This window comes from Thermobia domestica, chromosome 1, assembly GCF_964235325.1.
Source record: "Thermobia domestica chromosome 1, izTheDome1.hap1.1, whole genome shotgun sequence".
In the NCBI taxonomy this organism is placed as follows: Eukaryota; Metazoa; Arthropoda; class Insecta; order Zygentoma; family Lepismatidae; genus Thermobia; species Thermobia domestica.
Window position 1 is genome coordinate 156,457,678 of NC_137454.1, and position 15,625 is coordinate 156,473,302.

General features: G+C 35.8%; 1 protein-coding gene across 5 annotated transcripts in view; it reads right to left on the bottom strand.

Annotated features, from left to right (window-relative positions):
- Positions 1-2,129: 2,129 nt before the first annotated feature.
- Positions 2,130-15,625, bottom strand: part of alpha-Cat (catenin alpha) — a 100,623-nt gene continuing 87,127 nt past the window's right edge. For all 5 annotated transcript variants that reach the window (XM_081764980.1, XM_081764971.1, XM_081764997.1 and 2 more), the window contains one exon: positions 2,130-4,571. In XM_081764980.1, the coding sequence (XP_081621106.1) occupies positions 4,407-4,571 (165 nt within the window). In that variant the 3' untranslated portion in view covers positions 2,130-4,406. The remainder of the gene's footprint in view (positions 4,572-15,625) is intronic.

Genomic DNA, 15,625 nt, shown 5'->3' on the forward strand with positions numbered 1-15,625 from the left:
TTTTGGCAGACTGTACCAGTTAACGCCTCCAGCACCAGCAACAATGCTTAGTACTACAAGAAATCACAACTTTTATAGAAACTCTCTCACTATTGTAATATATATATTATTAACTAACTAACTGTGGCTTATGGAACCCGGAAGTTCAATGCCACATTCACAAAACCTCTCCTTCAACTTATATCCTTAGCAAACTGGATCCAGTTTCTACTTCTCCGAGATCCGAGTTCCTATTTCTCCAAGATCATCTTAATATTGTTCTCCCATCTGCACCTATGTCTTCCTAATGGTCATTTTCCGAATGGATTTCCAGTTAAAACTTTGAAAGCGTTCCTATTTTGTTCCATTCTAGCTACATGGCTGCCCACTTCTTTGATGGCCCTAACAATGTTCGGTACAGGGTATAAATTATGTAGTTTCTCGTTATGAAATTTCAGCTATTCCCCATTCCTGTTCCTCTTGGGTTCGAATATTCGTCTCAGGATCTCGATTACAGATACTCTCAGTCTACATGCTTTCCTCTGTGTAAGCGACCATGTTTCGCAACCATACAGAACAACAGGTATTATTATAGTTTTATATACTTGAAGCTTCAAATTCCTCAACATGATTCGCAGAACAATAAAATCAAACTAATGTGTAGCGATTTCGTGAGTTTCAGTAAAGTGTCATCAGTCTAAAAAGGATGGAAACTACTGGCTAAAAGCACAAATGCATCACATGAAAAGGCTTAAAAAGCTATTTAAAAAAACTGCCTTCTTTGAAGCACTTACCATTTGGTAATACGGATGGAAATTAAACGAAATTCTCATAATAAAATTAAATTTGCTTACAAATTTACGTAATTATAAGTATTGTAAAGACGGATGTAAAAAATTTTATTTATAATTCAGGTTTTGCTTACAACTTTTGTTACATTTGGAAGTACGCAGGCACTTTGTACAGAATTCGCAGTACTCTAAATTATATTACTTGTTTATAATCACACATAATATATATATGTTATTATATATATATATATTTATATTTAGGCTTTCTCGAAGAACAATAAAATTTAATTAGAGCTGCTTAGAGAAAAAAAGCACGCAAAATATTTTAAAAAATAAAGGCAATATAAAATTAACAATCACGATAGGAGAACATCAACAAACATATTCTACAATGATTTTTTACAGATATCTCCAAGAGAAGAGCATGACAATTATAATGATAACGGTAACTGCTGATTCGTACACTCGTGGACAAATAAAAATAGAAACAATGTGTATTATTTACTCGAGTGACCTAAAACTTATGTAGCTCTGAGGCTGAGTGACTTTCTTATAGCGATTTAATATTGCTTCATTGACAAATAATTAAAATATTGTTCAATTTTTATTTCTCATGTAGAACCCCACTTTTATTTTCCACGGTTGTACAATACTTATTTTAAAATAGATATAAAAAGCACTGCAACATTCATGTTATTACAAGTAGTTACAACATGATTAAATTCACATTTGTAACATAATTACGCACTTTATGAAACACTTTCATTTTTATTATCTAATCTACTGATTTCTTTTTTTTTTTTTTTTTTTACAAACATGTTATTATTCTCCCACCATAAAAATAAAACAAAAATAACTTTGGTTCAGAAACGTACTTGTGTACCGTTTACAAATAAAAATAACGAAATATACTTTAAAAATGCAAAAATAACTCTGATATACATAAAGATACTCTATCATTCCTCAAATTCACCCCTTCTAACCCAAAATTTGTTCTAGTCCTGTTATTATCTGGTTTATATAAAATATACCTGATTTCAATAATACTATTGAAAAAAAAAGTTTAATACTGCCTTCTTCAATTCCTACTCTGTTTAAGAAATATTTACGAAATATCTATATATAAAAAATATAGAGATGCAAGTAAGTTTTAACCACCTAAAAACATCGATCCAATATACACATGTTCTTCCAAAGTCCTCTAAAATAATGTGATTTGTGAAATTTATCTGCTTAACAGGAAAGCTGAACATATATGGTTATTCTCAGTTTTGTAATTTCAGAAGTTCACATTTTCTTCACTATGTTATATTGATTATTCAGCATCCGGTTTACGATGTCATTCGGATACTTGAAAAAAAATGTAAGCTTGATTTTGAATTTTGAACTGACAAAACAATTATCCATTCCTAAAATAGGACTCAACACTTTCATCCGAATTTAAACTTGAATTAAGTGTGGTATTCTTATAATCACACTTCATGTAATTTACTTTAACTATTCTTATAAAGTTACAAATCAAATTTAAAGACATTTCTTATTAGGAACAGTACTTTTTTTCACTGAAATTTCACGTGGTTTATTTTTAAACAGTTGGAGGAGACACTCAATTTATACAATTTATAGGTAAACACTCTGTACACTCACATTTATAAACAAGGAGGGATAACATCCGCGAGTTGAAATCACAGTCAATAATAAGATAAATCAAAGGCAATTGAGTTAAGAATACATAGATCTAATGTATGTTTCATACATTGGTTTTAACTAAAACTTAATAGTAATTTCTTAAAATTCGTACTCGATGCCTTCACGAGAATTTTGATCACTTAAAAAATGGAAAGATAAACCAAAATTTCAACGAGGTAGGTTCATATAGTTGCTATATGGATGTAACAGGATACAATGCCTAAGCTTTTCTTACCACTGTTAAGACATTTTTTCCTGACTATATTTTCTCCTAACCGTGAAGAAAAAAAATATATATATGTATGGAACTTCTGCCTCTTAACAGCAGCAATCATAAAATCAAAGTAACAAAAAGCTATGAACTAACAGCTCGAAGTTCTCGCTCTTTCGAAATCACTCCATTTGATCTGATGAAAAGCGTAAAAACTTGATTTTATGTTATATAACAATGTCCCGTCACTCATTTCGTATTGCAATCTGAGTATAATATGTCACAGCATGTTCCCTCTAATCAGCTCAGTATGCGTAAATATGTGGTCTCTCTTGCTTCAGTAGCAGCTTTGCAAAAATTCTGAAGGACATGATTTGGCATAACTGTTTATTTGAATCGAAGGCTTCAGCCTTCCTCCAATCTTACGGAACGACGTCCGTTGGAGAGAATGGATACGAAACCTATGTTTTATCTGTACAGAGAAATCCCTCACATATTCCTCTACAATGAAAGGTTTATATTAAAAAGTTTCCCGAAATTTCATTCCTTGAACTGTCTATGGAATTTTTTATTTCTATTAAAGAAACCAGCAAAAGTATGAGTCTGAATAATATTGCCGCTATCATCATCACAACTGTAAATAACAGCCTACTGTTTTTGTTTGATTATGTAAATAGGTAAAAATCTATTTTCGAAAGCAATGCAGTGGTAACAGAACCTTTCAGTAGCTCAGTGAATTTATTCCACTATGTCTTTCAATTCAAGGTTATATTTCCAGTTACATTAAGCGCGTTAAAATATAGATCACAGGACGGACTAACTAAAAGCATGGCTATTTACAGCAGGAAGGATATATAGACTCACACATAACGATAAATTTTGTATTTTGTATGAAGTTTTTTGAGCAATGGTTATTATGTGTGCGCTAAATTTCTTTACTTTTCACTGTCAGTTATGTCCTTTGAAATGAACTTCCAAAATGTATGCCAAATCTACCTTCGAATATTTCCGACACAAAATCCATTCAATACTTTTCACTCCTAGATCATAAAATATCTACAGGTGTAATTTCTGCATGAAATTTGCTCTTTTTGGACCCACCGTACACGCGTCGTAATAATACTATCATAATAGTTAACTTTTCAAATCATACCAAATCATCTGATCAATACATATACATTTTATAAAAAACATCCCTTCAAAGTCACAAAATACCAATCCTTGATACACATACAACTCTACATATGCAAACTCATCACTTTTAATACACACAATTAAACGTATCGTTCTCATAGTCTTTGTATTTATATATATGTCTATTGTGCGTCATATTCCACAGTAAAGACGCTTTTCATTCAAATTATCACACTCCTCACACGAAAGACAGTTGTTCTATGATTGGAAAACAGAAATTCCATACCTGTCTGACATAAAACTTATTTAGAAATGTACATCTGATTTCACAACCATCTCACGAATACAGCTTATTATACTGTTCAATGTAATAAATATTTAGGCATACAATTTTTTTATACTTTTAACATACTTCTTTAAAACATATTTTTATGTTGTATAATGAAATATACTACTTAAGATTATCGGAATAAGACTCATATTGTCAGCTGAAATAAAATTTACATAATAAAACATCATTTAATATTAAATGATGGACAACAAAGCTCGAAGTAATCTTTTTCTTTTTTACTCGTATCTGCAACTGATACACAAACTTAAGTTTATACAGATTCAGCAGGGCTCTGGAATTCACTAAGAGCTTTAATTGGGTTCTGTATTTTCTTCTGAGAACCTTTCCTGACTTTCGCTCTCACCTCCTCTGGTTTCTCTGGACGTACAAGAGGTTTCTTTTCTGGTGCCTTCATTTTCCATACAACAATAGGAGACTGCAAAAACAACAATATAAAATAAATGAGCAAATGTTTTCATCTTACTTGCTATGTAAATTATCATACGCAGAAACTTGAGTAAAATGTCACCTCTCTCCAACATATTGTATATAGTTTTGAAACTGACGTTCACATACCTGCTAAATATCTCAGCTCATTAACCTAAAAAACAAAATTAAAAAATGAAAGACTTGCATATTTTATCGGTTATGGCAATAGCAGAGAAAAATCAGGTATCCGTGGAACTGTTTTAAGGCCTAATCAAGAAACAAAATCTTCGGACACTTTAGTTCCTTGTAGAAAATGGCATTTGATTTTAACATAATTAATGCAAATCTTTCTGTTTATTTCAAGTTATTTTTAACAAAAATACAATTCCAACGTAAATGTTATATGAAGACTGGTACACAAATTACTCCCTTCTTTCCTGTAACTTAACTTCCTCTCCAGCGAACAGACTGGTTCAGGAATCTCTTGCACTCAGCACTGCACTGAATGTTGTGAATAGTGAAAATATGCTTTTCTTTATTTCTTTCTTTAATGTAGTACTGAATTTGTTTAAACTTGTACAACTAGAGATCAAATACGGTCTTTATGCAGCGTTTATTATTTCAAAAATAAATTAAAAAAAAAAAAACACTGGATGTCATGTTTAGAAAACTTAAAAGTGCTGCACACTATGCAGGGCATAGTACAAGTTAACTTAAGGTATGATTACTACATGCGATGCAAAATTTTCTTTAACACTGCTGACGGTGTTATATGAGTGTTCTCCCCACGCTAAGAAAAATCTGAAGACAGCTACATCGTAGTTGTATGTTAAGATGGATCCCGGCGGGAACTAAAGTCTAGCCTGACATTACAGAATGCATAACGATTAATGTAAACAAACTATGAAATGAAAAACTTTTTCGGTATCTTATTTTACTTTTCGTACAGCATCATGCCACTACAGATGGAATAAAAATATAAGTTATTTAGAAAGAACAATCGAACTTCTTAGGATACCTGACGTGTCTATTTTTTTGTCTTACTGACTTTTTCCCACCAAAATCAAACATACCAATAACTGTTTCTAACGGCTGTGAATCTTCCAGAGAAGTATGGACAAAAACGACATTCTATCAAATTTCAGAACTAAAATTTTAACTTGCGACTTGGAAAAACTTATTTGCTTCTGCGCCGAACCTTGACTATGGACTTCGGATAAAATCTCAATGCCATGACAGTGTGAACATACTACTTGTAAGTTGTTATGCTGCTTGACAATTTATCCACACAAATAACAGTTTACAGATTAAAACTGAACTAGCTCTCAGACCCAAAAGTCCTTTGGTCAATCGAAAACAAAATCTTAAATGTAAAATCCACCATGTAAATAAACAAGCGGAACACAGTCGATGAACCCAACTCAGAAGATTCCAGAGTGAAAAGCTATGGAATACGGCCAATATTGCAGAATCAAGACTTTCCCTGGCCCAGCTCGGCCACTGAATGTCTTTATTTCTTATTCCTCAGACGATGGGCTAGTTGCCAAACAAATTCCATTTAGATCCGACCAGCAGTTACCGAGAGATAAAGTCTACATACAAACCAAGCCGAACTGTTCCTGTTGGAGTTCGGCCACTAAATATCACGATCCTTTAGACGATGGGCTACATGCCCACCAAATTTCGTTCAGATCTGAGCAGTGGTTACCGAGAAATAAAATATCACATACATGCCAAGCACAGTCTGTTTCTAGCCGAGCTCGGCCGTCAAATATAGCGATCTTTATTCCTTAGACGATGGGCTAATGCCGGGAGCTAATGACCACTTACAGCGTGGCGACAAAAATTACGGGAAAAAATTCCTGGCTTTTCCCGGTTTTCCAGAACCTATTTTTGAAATGTTCCCTGATGTGTAATTAGCCATACAGATTTTTTTCATGTTGATGGAAAAACAAGACCAAAAAACACGATATTTATGATATAATTTTTCCTAATGAACTAAAAAAAAAAAAAAAATGAATAATATAAATACAAGTATTTTATTATGAAATTATGGAACACTTCGTAATAAAAACTGCACAAAGCAAGAAATAATTCTTCCATGAAACTTGAATCTGTAACTTTCGTGAATATGAAAGGGAAAAGTTACAGAGAGAGACTCACTGAAAAAGCATGGGTGTTAACTGGCTGCGCTATATTATCAGTGAATCACATGAAAAATCGGTAGTATTATGTAATTCATTTCACTTCTCCAAGCACTTTATTTCATCAATATTGTGCATATCTTCCATTACTTTAGCATTCTTAGCTTGTAACGCCCCATTGTAAATGATTCTACAATTGTATTATTAGTACAAGTTATTACTTACCTCTTGTAATCCTCTTGTATTTGGCAACCCTGCCGAAGCATCATGTTCGCGGGTTCGCGCAAGGGATTCTGGGTACTCGAAGTCGAACATGAAGACATCATGGCATGATTAATTTGGTGCGCGTTGATAAACTATGTCAAATCTCTAATCTACAGCCGCCATCGTCACATTTAATAGTGTGTATGCTTCACTTTATGCTTCAAGGAACTGTTTCACAGGTTTTGGCAAGTGTGCCACTAATTAGCATAGTATGAAATTCCGAATGTAGTTGGGATATACTTTTTAGCCCAGGCTGCCACGTGAATCATCTTTGTGTAGGTGTATGTTTTAAGTTGGCTCTGTTCAGTTACCTCTGCATATTCAAATGTCTAGTGAATAACATTCTCAGAGTGGACTGCTCATCATGTTTTTCAGTGAACCATAATTTTACTTGCAGTCAGAAATGATGTATCTAATGTTCAACTAAATTCTTAGCAGCGGGGCCCCCCAACTCATTCGCAATGTCCGTGAAGCGTATTAGAAGTAAGTACTTTCCTCATCTGTCCCATCTAGAAATATCCGCGCCTTTATGTAATATGGAAGCATCAGGACTTTATGTTAAATTTGCCAGTGAAAATATGACATTCCGGAAATGGAATCCAGAACATTGTCATCATTGTGATTTATTCGAGTGGCAAGTACGGATACAGGTTTATCACTCGTTCCTGCTAATTTTGCTTGTGCTGTTTAGCCATGTGATTGTACGTAACCTGGTGACTTTTGTGATCCAGTACTCCCGAGTGGCTAGTTAAGAAGTCAAGAATTCAGCATTCTCCCAAGAAGTTGGAATAAACTTTGTACATAGGCTTACAGTTTCAAGTGTCTATCCATAAGAGTTAATATCTACACGTTTAACTTTCATCAATACACTATTTGTGTCTCTTACGAAGCGTTCAATTAATATGTTCTCAGTACGATGTTATAATAGTGCTATTTATCATTCAAATCTCCATTGATAATCATAGTAAATGCTTTATCTTCACTGTCTGTTAAGCTGTCCAGTGAACGTCATGGATTGTCAGCATCAGGATCGGTGTGTTTATTTTTGGCGACGATGCCCCCCAGCTCTCGCCTGCCCAGATCGGGTTGTGTGCAAGACGAAGAATTCTCTTCATGTCCTATCTTCTAGATGTTATAGCTTAAGGGAAGTTCTCCACAACAGTGATCAGTTATTCTGTCTCAGTTTCTGTGCATCGTATGCGTTTTGAATAGCAGTTAGTGTGTATTTCTTTTGTGTCCAGTTGGAAATGTGGTCCGTTAATAGTGCAAGTGCATTTATGAAAGGTATAGCAGTCTCTGCTTGTTTATATCTGTCAGAAGGGTAAGTACCCTGTGTTGTGTGTGCCCGCCTTCGTAGCAGGCTGACCATAATTCTGCTTTGTACAGAATTATCTTTTCTGTTGCTGATTCATTGGAATCGTAATTGCATAGCGCCCGTATATGGATTTGCTGATGCCCGTCTTAAGAATGTAATTTCGACGATTGTCTGTTTGCACTTATCAATGCTGATGTAAGCTATAGGAACACCACTACCTATACGATTGTCTAGTTAACTGCTGTGTATTGAGTTTATCACTGTCGGAAGCAGGAGTGTGCTTTCCATATTTAGGAGACACCTGGCCGTCTAGCACAAGTTGATTCGATATGTGATCCTTTTGTCTCTCCACTTAAAGTTAGTGTGGCATTTACTTTTGTCAACGTATATGGATCACTTTACAGTCGTTTCCTTTCAGGTTTTATCCAAACACGCCACTACTTGAAGATTACATGGGTTTTGTTAGTCAGAGCATTATTTCTGTATAATTATGATACCCACTTGTACCTAGCATCCTGATCGGCGCTGACGTTCAGCAATGCATTGTCCGTTTTACTTATAATGTCTAATATTTACACTTGTCTAATTTGTCCACCCTTTTATTTACATTCATGTCCTCATTCATATGGGACGAGTCACTTGTCTTATGTTTACATACGATGTAGCGAGAACCTATCTAGCATGATGTTTCTTTGGGGTTCCTTACTCCTATGGTGGTTACTAGCAAGTGCATCCTATTATACTTCTGAGTATTACATAATTAGTGTAAACCCGACTAGTCGTGGTAAGTAAATCTACGTTCGCTCGAGCCATTTATCCTATTATCTGTTAGTGTCATATTACTCGTTATGCAATTTTATAAAAATATATATGTATATGTTCCAATATTTTGCTTCATATGAGTGTTGAATCCCATATCATTATTTTCAATTACAATATAGCAATATGATGGGTGTGAGTTTATTCAGTTAAGTAACTGAGCAAGTCACTAAGTATAACATTGCAGGGTTATCTCAGAAAGCAGTCACAATGGTAACTTCAGTATAATTTTGGTGTAATAATTGGTGAGATTCATTATTCTTAAACTGTGAATGTTTTTAAGTCAAATAAAATGTTGCAACACCCTACCATAAGTGTCATGTTTTGCGAAATTAACTCCGCAGTCTTGTATTTCAGCTTTGGCATTCTCATAAGCTTCAAATAGGTAAGGAAATCACAACACAAGGGAAGGGCTGTCTTCTGTGCATTCGTAGAGTGTACAGGGGGCAGTCTCGCACAGGTTGGATTCGTTTTACCGTTGTACTAGAAAGTTTTTTTTTCTTTTCTTTTTCTCATTCTTTTATTAACGCATGGATTTGGCGCAATCTTATACAGTGTTAGCATCTTTTGCTATTCTTCTCCTGTGTCATAGCATGATCACAGGTGGCGACCCCTTACCATATATTTATCATCTCAGTGCTCCGGCACTGGGCAATCAAGCTTAGCTGTAGCCTGCCAGGGATTGGGCCCTCTGGGGCGCTACAGCGGTTTGTTTTTGTTTTTGGCGACCTGATCGCCAGGATATCAGCTGGTACCTTTTGATTTTTCTTGTGTTCTAGTGATTTCTATTTTTATTTCTCTATATAGAATTTTGTTGGCATCGTATTGCAATCTTGTTTATCAGTATCTTGTACATTCTGTATATTTCTTAGTTTCCGAAGATGGATACCGTCATCTTTGAATTTTCCGAAAAAAAAAAAAAGTCTTACTGTCTTAAGTCAATTTTCATCGTAGGTGAGGTGCAGCGCTCTTTATTGACATTGTCGAATTGGGTTGGGGACCCGCATCATGTATCAGTGAAGTAAAAGTCAATTGAGTGTTTAACGTCGAATAAACTATTTTTTCAGTGTATTCTTTTAATCTTAGTGCATGTGTTAAACTGTTAGTGCCAGAATGAACAAGTCTAAGAGGAAAGTTCGTCAGTGTGGCCATTCAGGCACTTTATTAGAGTGTACATCTTGTAATACTTGGTACTGTAAACAGTGTTCAGGTTTAAGTGAGGAAGCTTTTGCCGAGAAGGGCAAGCCCAATGTTTCGTGGGATTGTAATTCATGTTTGGTACAATCTCCTGATTTAGCAGACAATACTATTGAAATAGATGATGTAAACACTGGATCTTTAGTAGAAAAGTGTCAAAGTGGAAGTAGTAGTGAAGTTGGTGTTGCTTCCAATTTTTCTGAGCTGCTAGCGCAGCTCACTGCCCAAATAGATTCCATTAAAGTGGTTGTGACGGAGGAAACATCACATCTAAGGGCAGACGTAGTTAATGAAACTTCCCAATTAAAATCGGCGGTAACTGAGGAGGTCTCTCAAGTCCAGTCAACTGTAATTAGTGTGGGAAAAGAAATGTCTGAGCTGAAGGACACCGTGGATCGTCACATCAAAGAGCAGGATGCTCGTATAGCAGCCTTGAGTAACCAATTGGAAAACAATACGGCGGAATTGAATCATCAGTTGGAAGTGGTAAATGAGAATTTAGCCTCTCAGGAAGAAACCCTGCTTAATTGTTTAAGGGACAATAGTATGTGTAAGCGTCAATTGGAAGCGTTGTCTACCCAAGTGAAAGAAATTCATCAGACCAGCAACTCTTGTCTGGGACTACGGGACGAACTTGAAGCCTTGAAGGAGAAGGTTGATAGCCTTTTTGATCAAGACTACGACGAAGAAGTGGAAGAGCAAAGTAACCAGCTCAATTCTGATGTTGTTAACGTGGAGCGTAGACACTTCACAGACTTTGAAAGATTTTTAGGTCTTGTTAATCCTAGTACTTGTGAGGGCAGTAGTCAGTCTGATATTCCAGCGGTTGTTTCTAGTCCTTTGATTGGAACTACTTCAGTAACCACTACCTCTTGTCTTCGCCCTGCCAAAGTCAATCTGTCCCAGGTACAGCATTTCTTTAACAATGCTAGTTGTGTTTCCACTGCTTCTGCTCATGGTATGCCGCACAGTCATTGCACTCATTCCCAGCCTGGTCATGACAAAGGTTTGAACGGTCGGAAAGCTGATGGTCTTCCTAGTTATGAGCGAAATAATTTATTCAACCCTTTTCTTTCTCAGCACGCTAAAGATAGGAATGATTTGCCTTGTGTTTCATCGGTTAGTGTCGGTCGAGGTGACTCTGCCTACCCAAGAACTTCCACCTTGGAGCCAGATGTCCCCTCTTTCTTGTCCAATGGTTATTCATTGTCTAACATTAACGGTAATAATAATAACAATGGTAATGGTTTAAAATCATTACGTTTGTCTGACTTAAGTCATTTCCCTGAGTTCACAGGTAATGTGTTGGAGATTTCCCCACTTGACTTCTTGCAACAATTAGAACAGAATTTTAAGTTGTTGAATCTTGATCCTGAATATCAAGTGCTAGTTGCTATGAGAGCTATGAAAGACTCTGCTGCTTGTTGGATTTCGCAGGTCTCAGATCAAATTCATTCATATCATGACTTTAAACGTCTCTTCTTGTCGCAGTATCTCAATCCAAAAGTTTGTAGGGCTCAGTGGAGATATTTGCTGTCCACCAAGTATAACCCCAGCATTCACGGAAAAGCTTCTGAGTTTGTGTGGAAATTCTCTAAAGGTTTAAGAATGCTTAAGAATAACATGTCACAAATAGAATTAGTGGATTATTTAATTGATACACTGCCTCCAGAGTATCAATTTACTTTAAGTCAAGTAGAAATCACTTCGGTTTCTGAACTCGCTGAGCGCCTAATGCGGCTAGAAGTACCTGATAAAACTAAGCTATTAAACAGTCCTCTAGTGTCTTTAGAGTCATTTAGTTTTAAACGTAAAGCAGGTAATGACAATGATCCTCCTAGTAAGAGTAAGAAGCGCAATGTGCATTTTGATGTTAATCTCGCCACTACTATGATCAATGAAAACAATAATGAACAAGGTAGCTCTAGTGTAAATTCCAATTCTGAGAATAAGGTAACCACTAAAGAGAAAAGGGCTCAAGTGGGATATGCTAACGTAAAGGATTACCTAGGCAATAATCCTCCTGGTAATAGCAATAATAACAATAATGTCAATTTCAGGCGTAATAACCGAAGGTTTGGTTTTGGTAACCGTAATAATAACAATAGTAGTAATAATTTCACTAATAGACAAGGTAATAATGGTTTTCAAGCTAGACAGAATAATCGTAATGTTAGAAGGGTTAACGTTAGAAATCGTAACATTAACAATGGTTTTGCTAGAAACACTAACAATCAGTCAGGAAATTCTTGTGAACAGGTTGAACCTATTTCATCTTGTTGTAATTGTAATCATTGTCCTAATTTTAGGAATAATCATGAAAGTATGGGTGTAAATTCACAAACTGTCTCTGAGCCTTATGCTCAATGTAATACAACTTTAAATTAACAGGGCAGACTCCTGATCGGTCGCCTGGAGCCCGCCAAGATTGTAGTAAGCGACCGGAAGCTGTAATATCTAACCGAACTAACGGTACATGGTTCACTCAGTCTCCTCTTCAAGTTTATTTTATTTTAAATGAAAATTCTCTTGACAGTGTCCATGAAAATGGTACTTTCGTAAAGTCACCTTATCTGTCAGGCCAGATAGCAGGCTTATCCCTATCCTGTATAATTGATAGTGGGTGCGAAGCTAACCTTTTGAGTTATGATAATTGGAAAAGGATTGTAGAAGTGTTACCCACCGCCAAGCTAGTGCCAGCCAAGCATGTAACTCTGCAAGCCTTCGTGGGTGATAATAAACACCGAGTTAAAGGCCAAAAGACTTTATATCTAGAATTCTCTGGTCATGTTCTCGAAGTTTCTTTCTTCATTGTGGAAGGTATGAAGTCAGACGTTCTCTTAGGAACTCCTTTCTTGAGTAAATACAGTTATGTTGTAGACTTTTCTAACCGCATCCTTACATTCAAAGATCTCGATGGCAAGCCAGCTAAATTGAACCTGAACTCCTTATGGATAAGTTCAATGGAACCCGAACCTTTAGTACGAGAAGTGAACCAAGAAGATGATTATTTGGTGCCCGTGAGCGAAATTCAAGATACTATTTTGTCCAGAACTGATTTAACGGAAGATGTTATGTCAAGATTAGTAGATTTATTAATTCGGTACCGAGAATTATTCTCTGAGAGACCTAGGCCAGTAAAGATAAAGCCGCTGAAGATCGAACTTACAGATAACGAGCCAGTGGTGTGCAAGCCATACCCGATAGCCTACTCAATGCGAGAACCATTTAGAAGACTCTTGCAAAAGTGGTTAGAATGGGGAGTCATTGAAGAGAGATTGTCACCGTATTTAAATCCGGTGCACTGTGTATATAAGGCAGACAAGCAGTCTATTAGACCCACATTGGATTTAAGGCACCTGAATAGAAAGGTAATATCCGCTAACGTGCGAGTGGAGCCCATACAAGATATATTAGCTCGTCTCAAAGGTTCTATGGTATTTTCTTCATTTGATTGTAAAGATGGATATTATTGTCTACCCTTAGAAGAAGAATCTTATGAGAAGACAGCTTTCTTATTTGAAGGAAGACAATATTGTTTTCGTTATCTAGTGATGGGACTGAAATCTGCTACCAGTTTGTTTCAGTTCGTTATGAACAGTATCTTCGACCTGTCCACAAAACATTTTGTCTCTTGTTATTTAGACGACCTTCTTTGTTTTTCCCCCTCTATAGAACAACACTTCGAGCATTTGGAATTTATTCTGTATACGTTAAACAAGTTGAACTTCTCTTTAAATTTTCGTAAATGTAGATTTCTGTTTCCCGAACTGTTATTCCTAGGACATATCATATCTGGCCGAGAAGTTAAAGTCAACTCCAAGCTGAATGAAACTATTAGAAATTTTCCTGTGCCAAGAACTCGTAAGCAGTTACGTCAATTTTTGGGCATAGCCAATTGGCGTCGCAAATTCATTAACAATTACGCCGAATTAACCGAAGATTTAGTGCATCTTCTACGCAAGGAAGCAAAATTTCAGTTCGGCCCAAGGCAACTGGAAGCTTTTGAACTATTAAAGCAAGAGTTAATTTCTCCTCCTGCCTTAACATTGCCTGACATGAGTCAAACTTTTCACATCTTCTCAGATTCCTCTGCTATAGCTATTGGAGGATATATTGGTCAGTACGAAGGTGACGAATTTAGAGTTATCTCTTATGCCAGTAGACGTATTAAGCCCACTGAAATGTCCTTGTCTATTTTCCAGACAGAATTATTAGCAGTAGTATTTCTGTGTGAGAGATTCGCAGATTATATTCTTGGTAGAGAAACGGTTGTCCATACAGACAACAAGGCCATAACGCATCTTAAAACTATTCGTAATCTAGATGCTCGAACCACTAGATTATTACTAAAGCTTCAGGATTATAACTTGCAGTTTGAACACCTGTCTTCTGGTGAGAATTATATTGCTGATGTCATTTCGCGTAATCCTCCTGATGAGGATGAGTCTGATAGTGCTATGTACATGGTGAATGTTGTGTTTAGAAATTTAACTCAATCTTCTTTCTTACAGCTAATGTCTAAAGAACAACAGAATGATGCTTTTGTTAGTAAATGTTTAACTAAATTGGAAGAAGGTAATTCAAATTATTGTAAACATTTAAACTTAGTGTATGTTAAGCAATCTAATGTTTGGAAATTAATTATTCCTAAAAGTTTAGTTCATGTAGTAATAGACGAAATTCACAAGGAAGCCCATTTTGGTTCCAGGAAATGTTACTTACATTGTAGAAAACTTTTCTATTGGCCGAATATGAAGCGTGATATTGCTAAATTTGTAAATGATTGTGAAATTTGTGCAACAACTAAACCATGTTCACAGGCCAAGGTACATCAAATTTGCCATGTGGAGGCTGACTGCCCACACAGTAAATTAAGTGTAGATCTTATAGGGCGTTTACCAAAGAGTAACTCTTATTCTTACATATTATCTGTCTTAGATGTCTATAGTAAATTTCTTGTGTTGTATCCAGTAAGGAATGCTAATGCTAAAGAGATCACTTCTATTTTTACTAAAAGGTATTTTTACCATTATCCTATTCCCCAGGAACTCATCACGGACAGGGGAGCACAGTTCGTTTGTTGCCTGTGGCGTCGTTTTTGTCGCAGAAATGGCATTCAACATTTGTTGTTGAGCCCGTATAATCCAAAATCTAATCCTGTAGAAAGATATCATTCAGAAGTTTCTCGTTTGTTAAGAGTATTTATTAACAAAGACCATACTCAATGGAGTCAAAAATTATCAGAGATTCAATCACTGTTAAATAATTCTATATCTCTTACTACTGGTTACGCTCCTTCAGAGCTTTTTCTTAATTTCT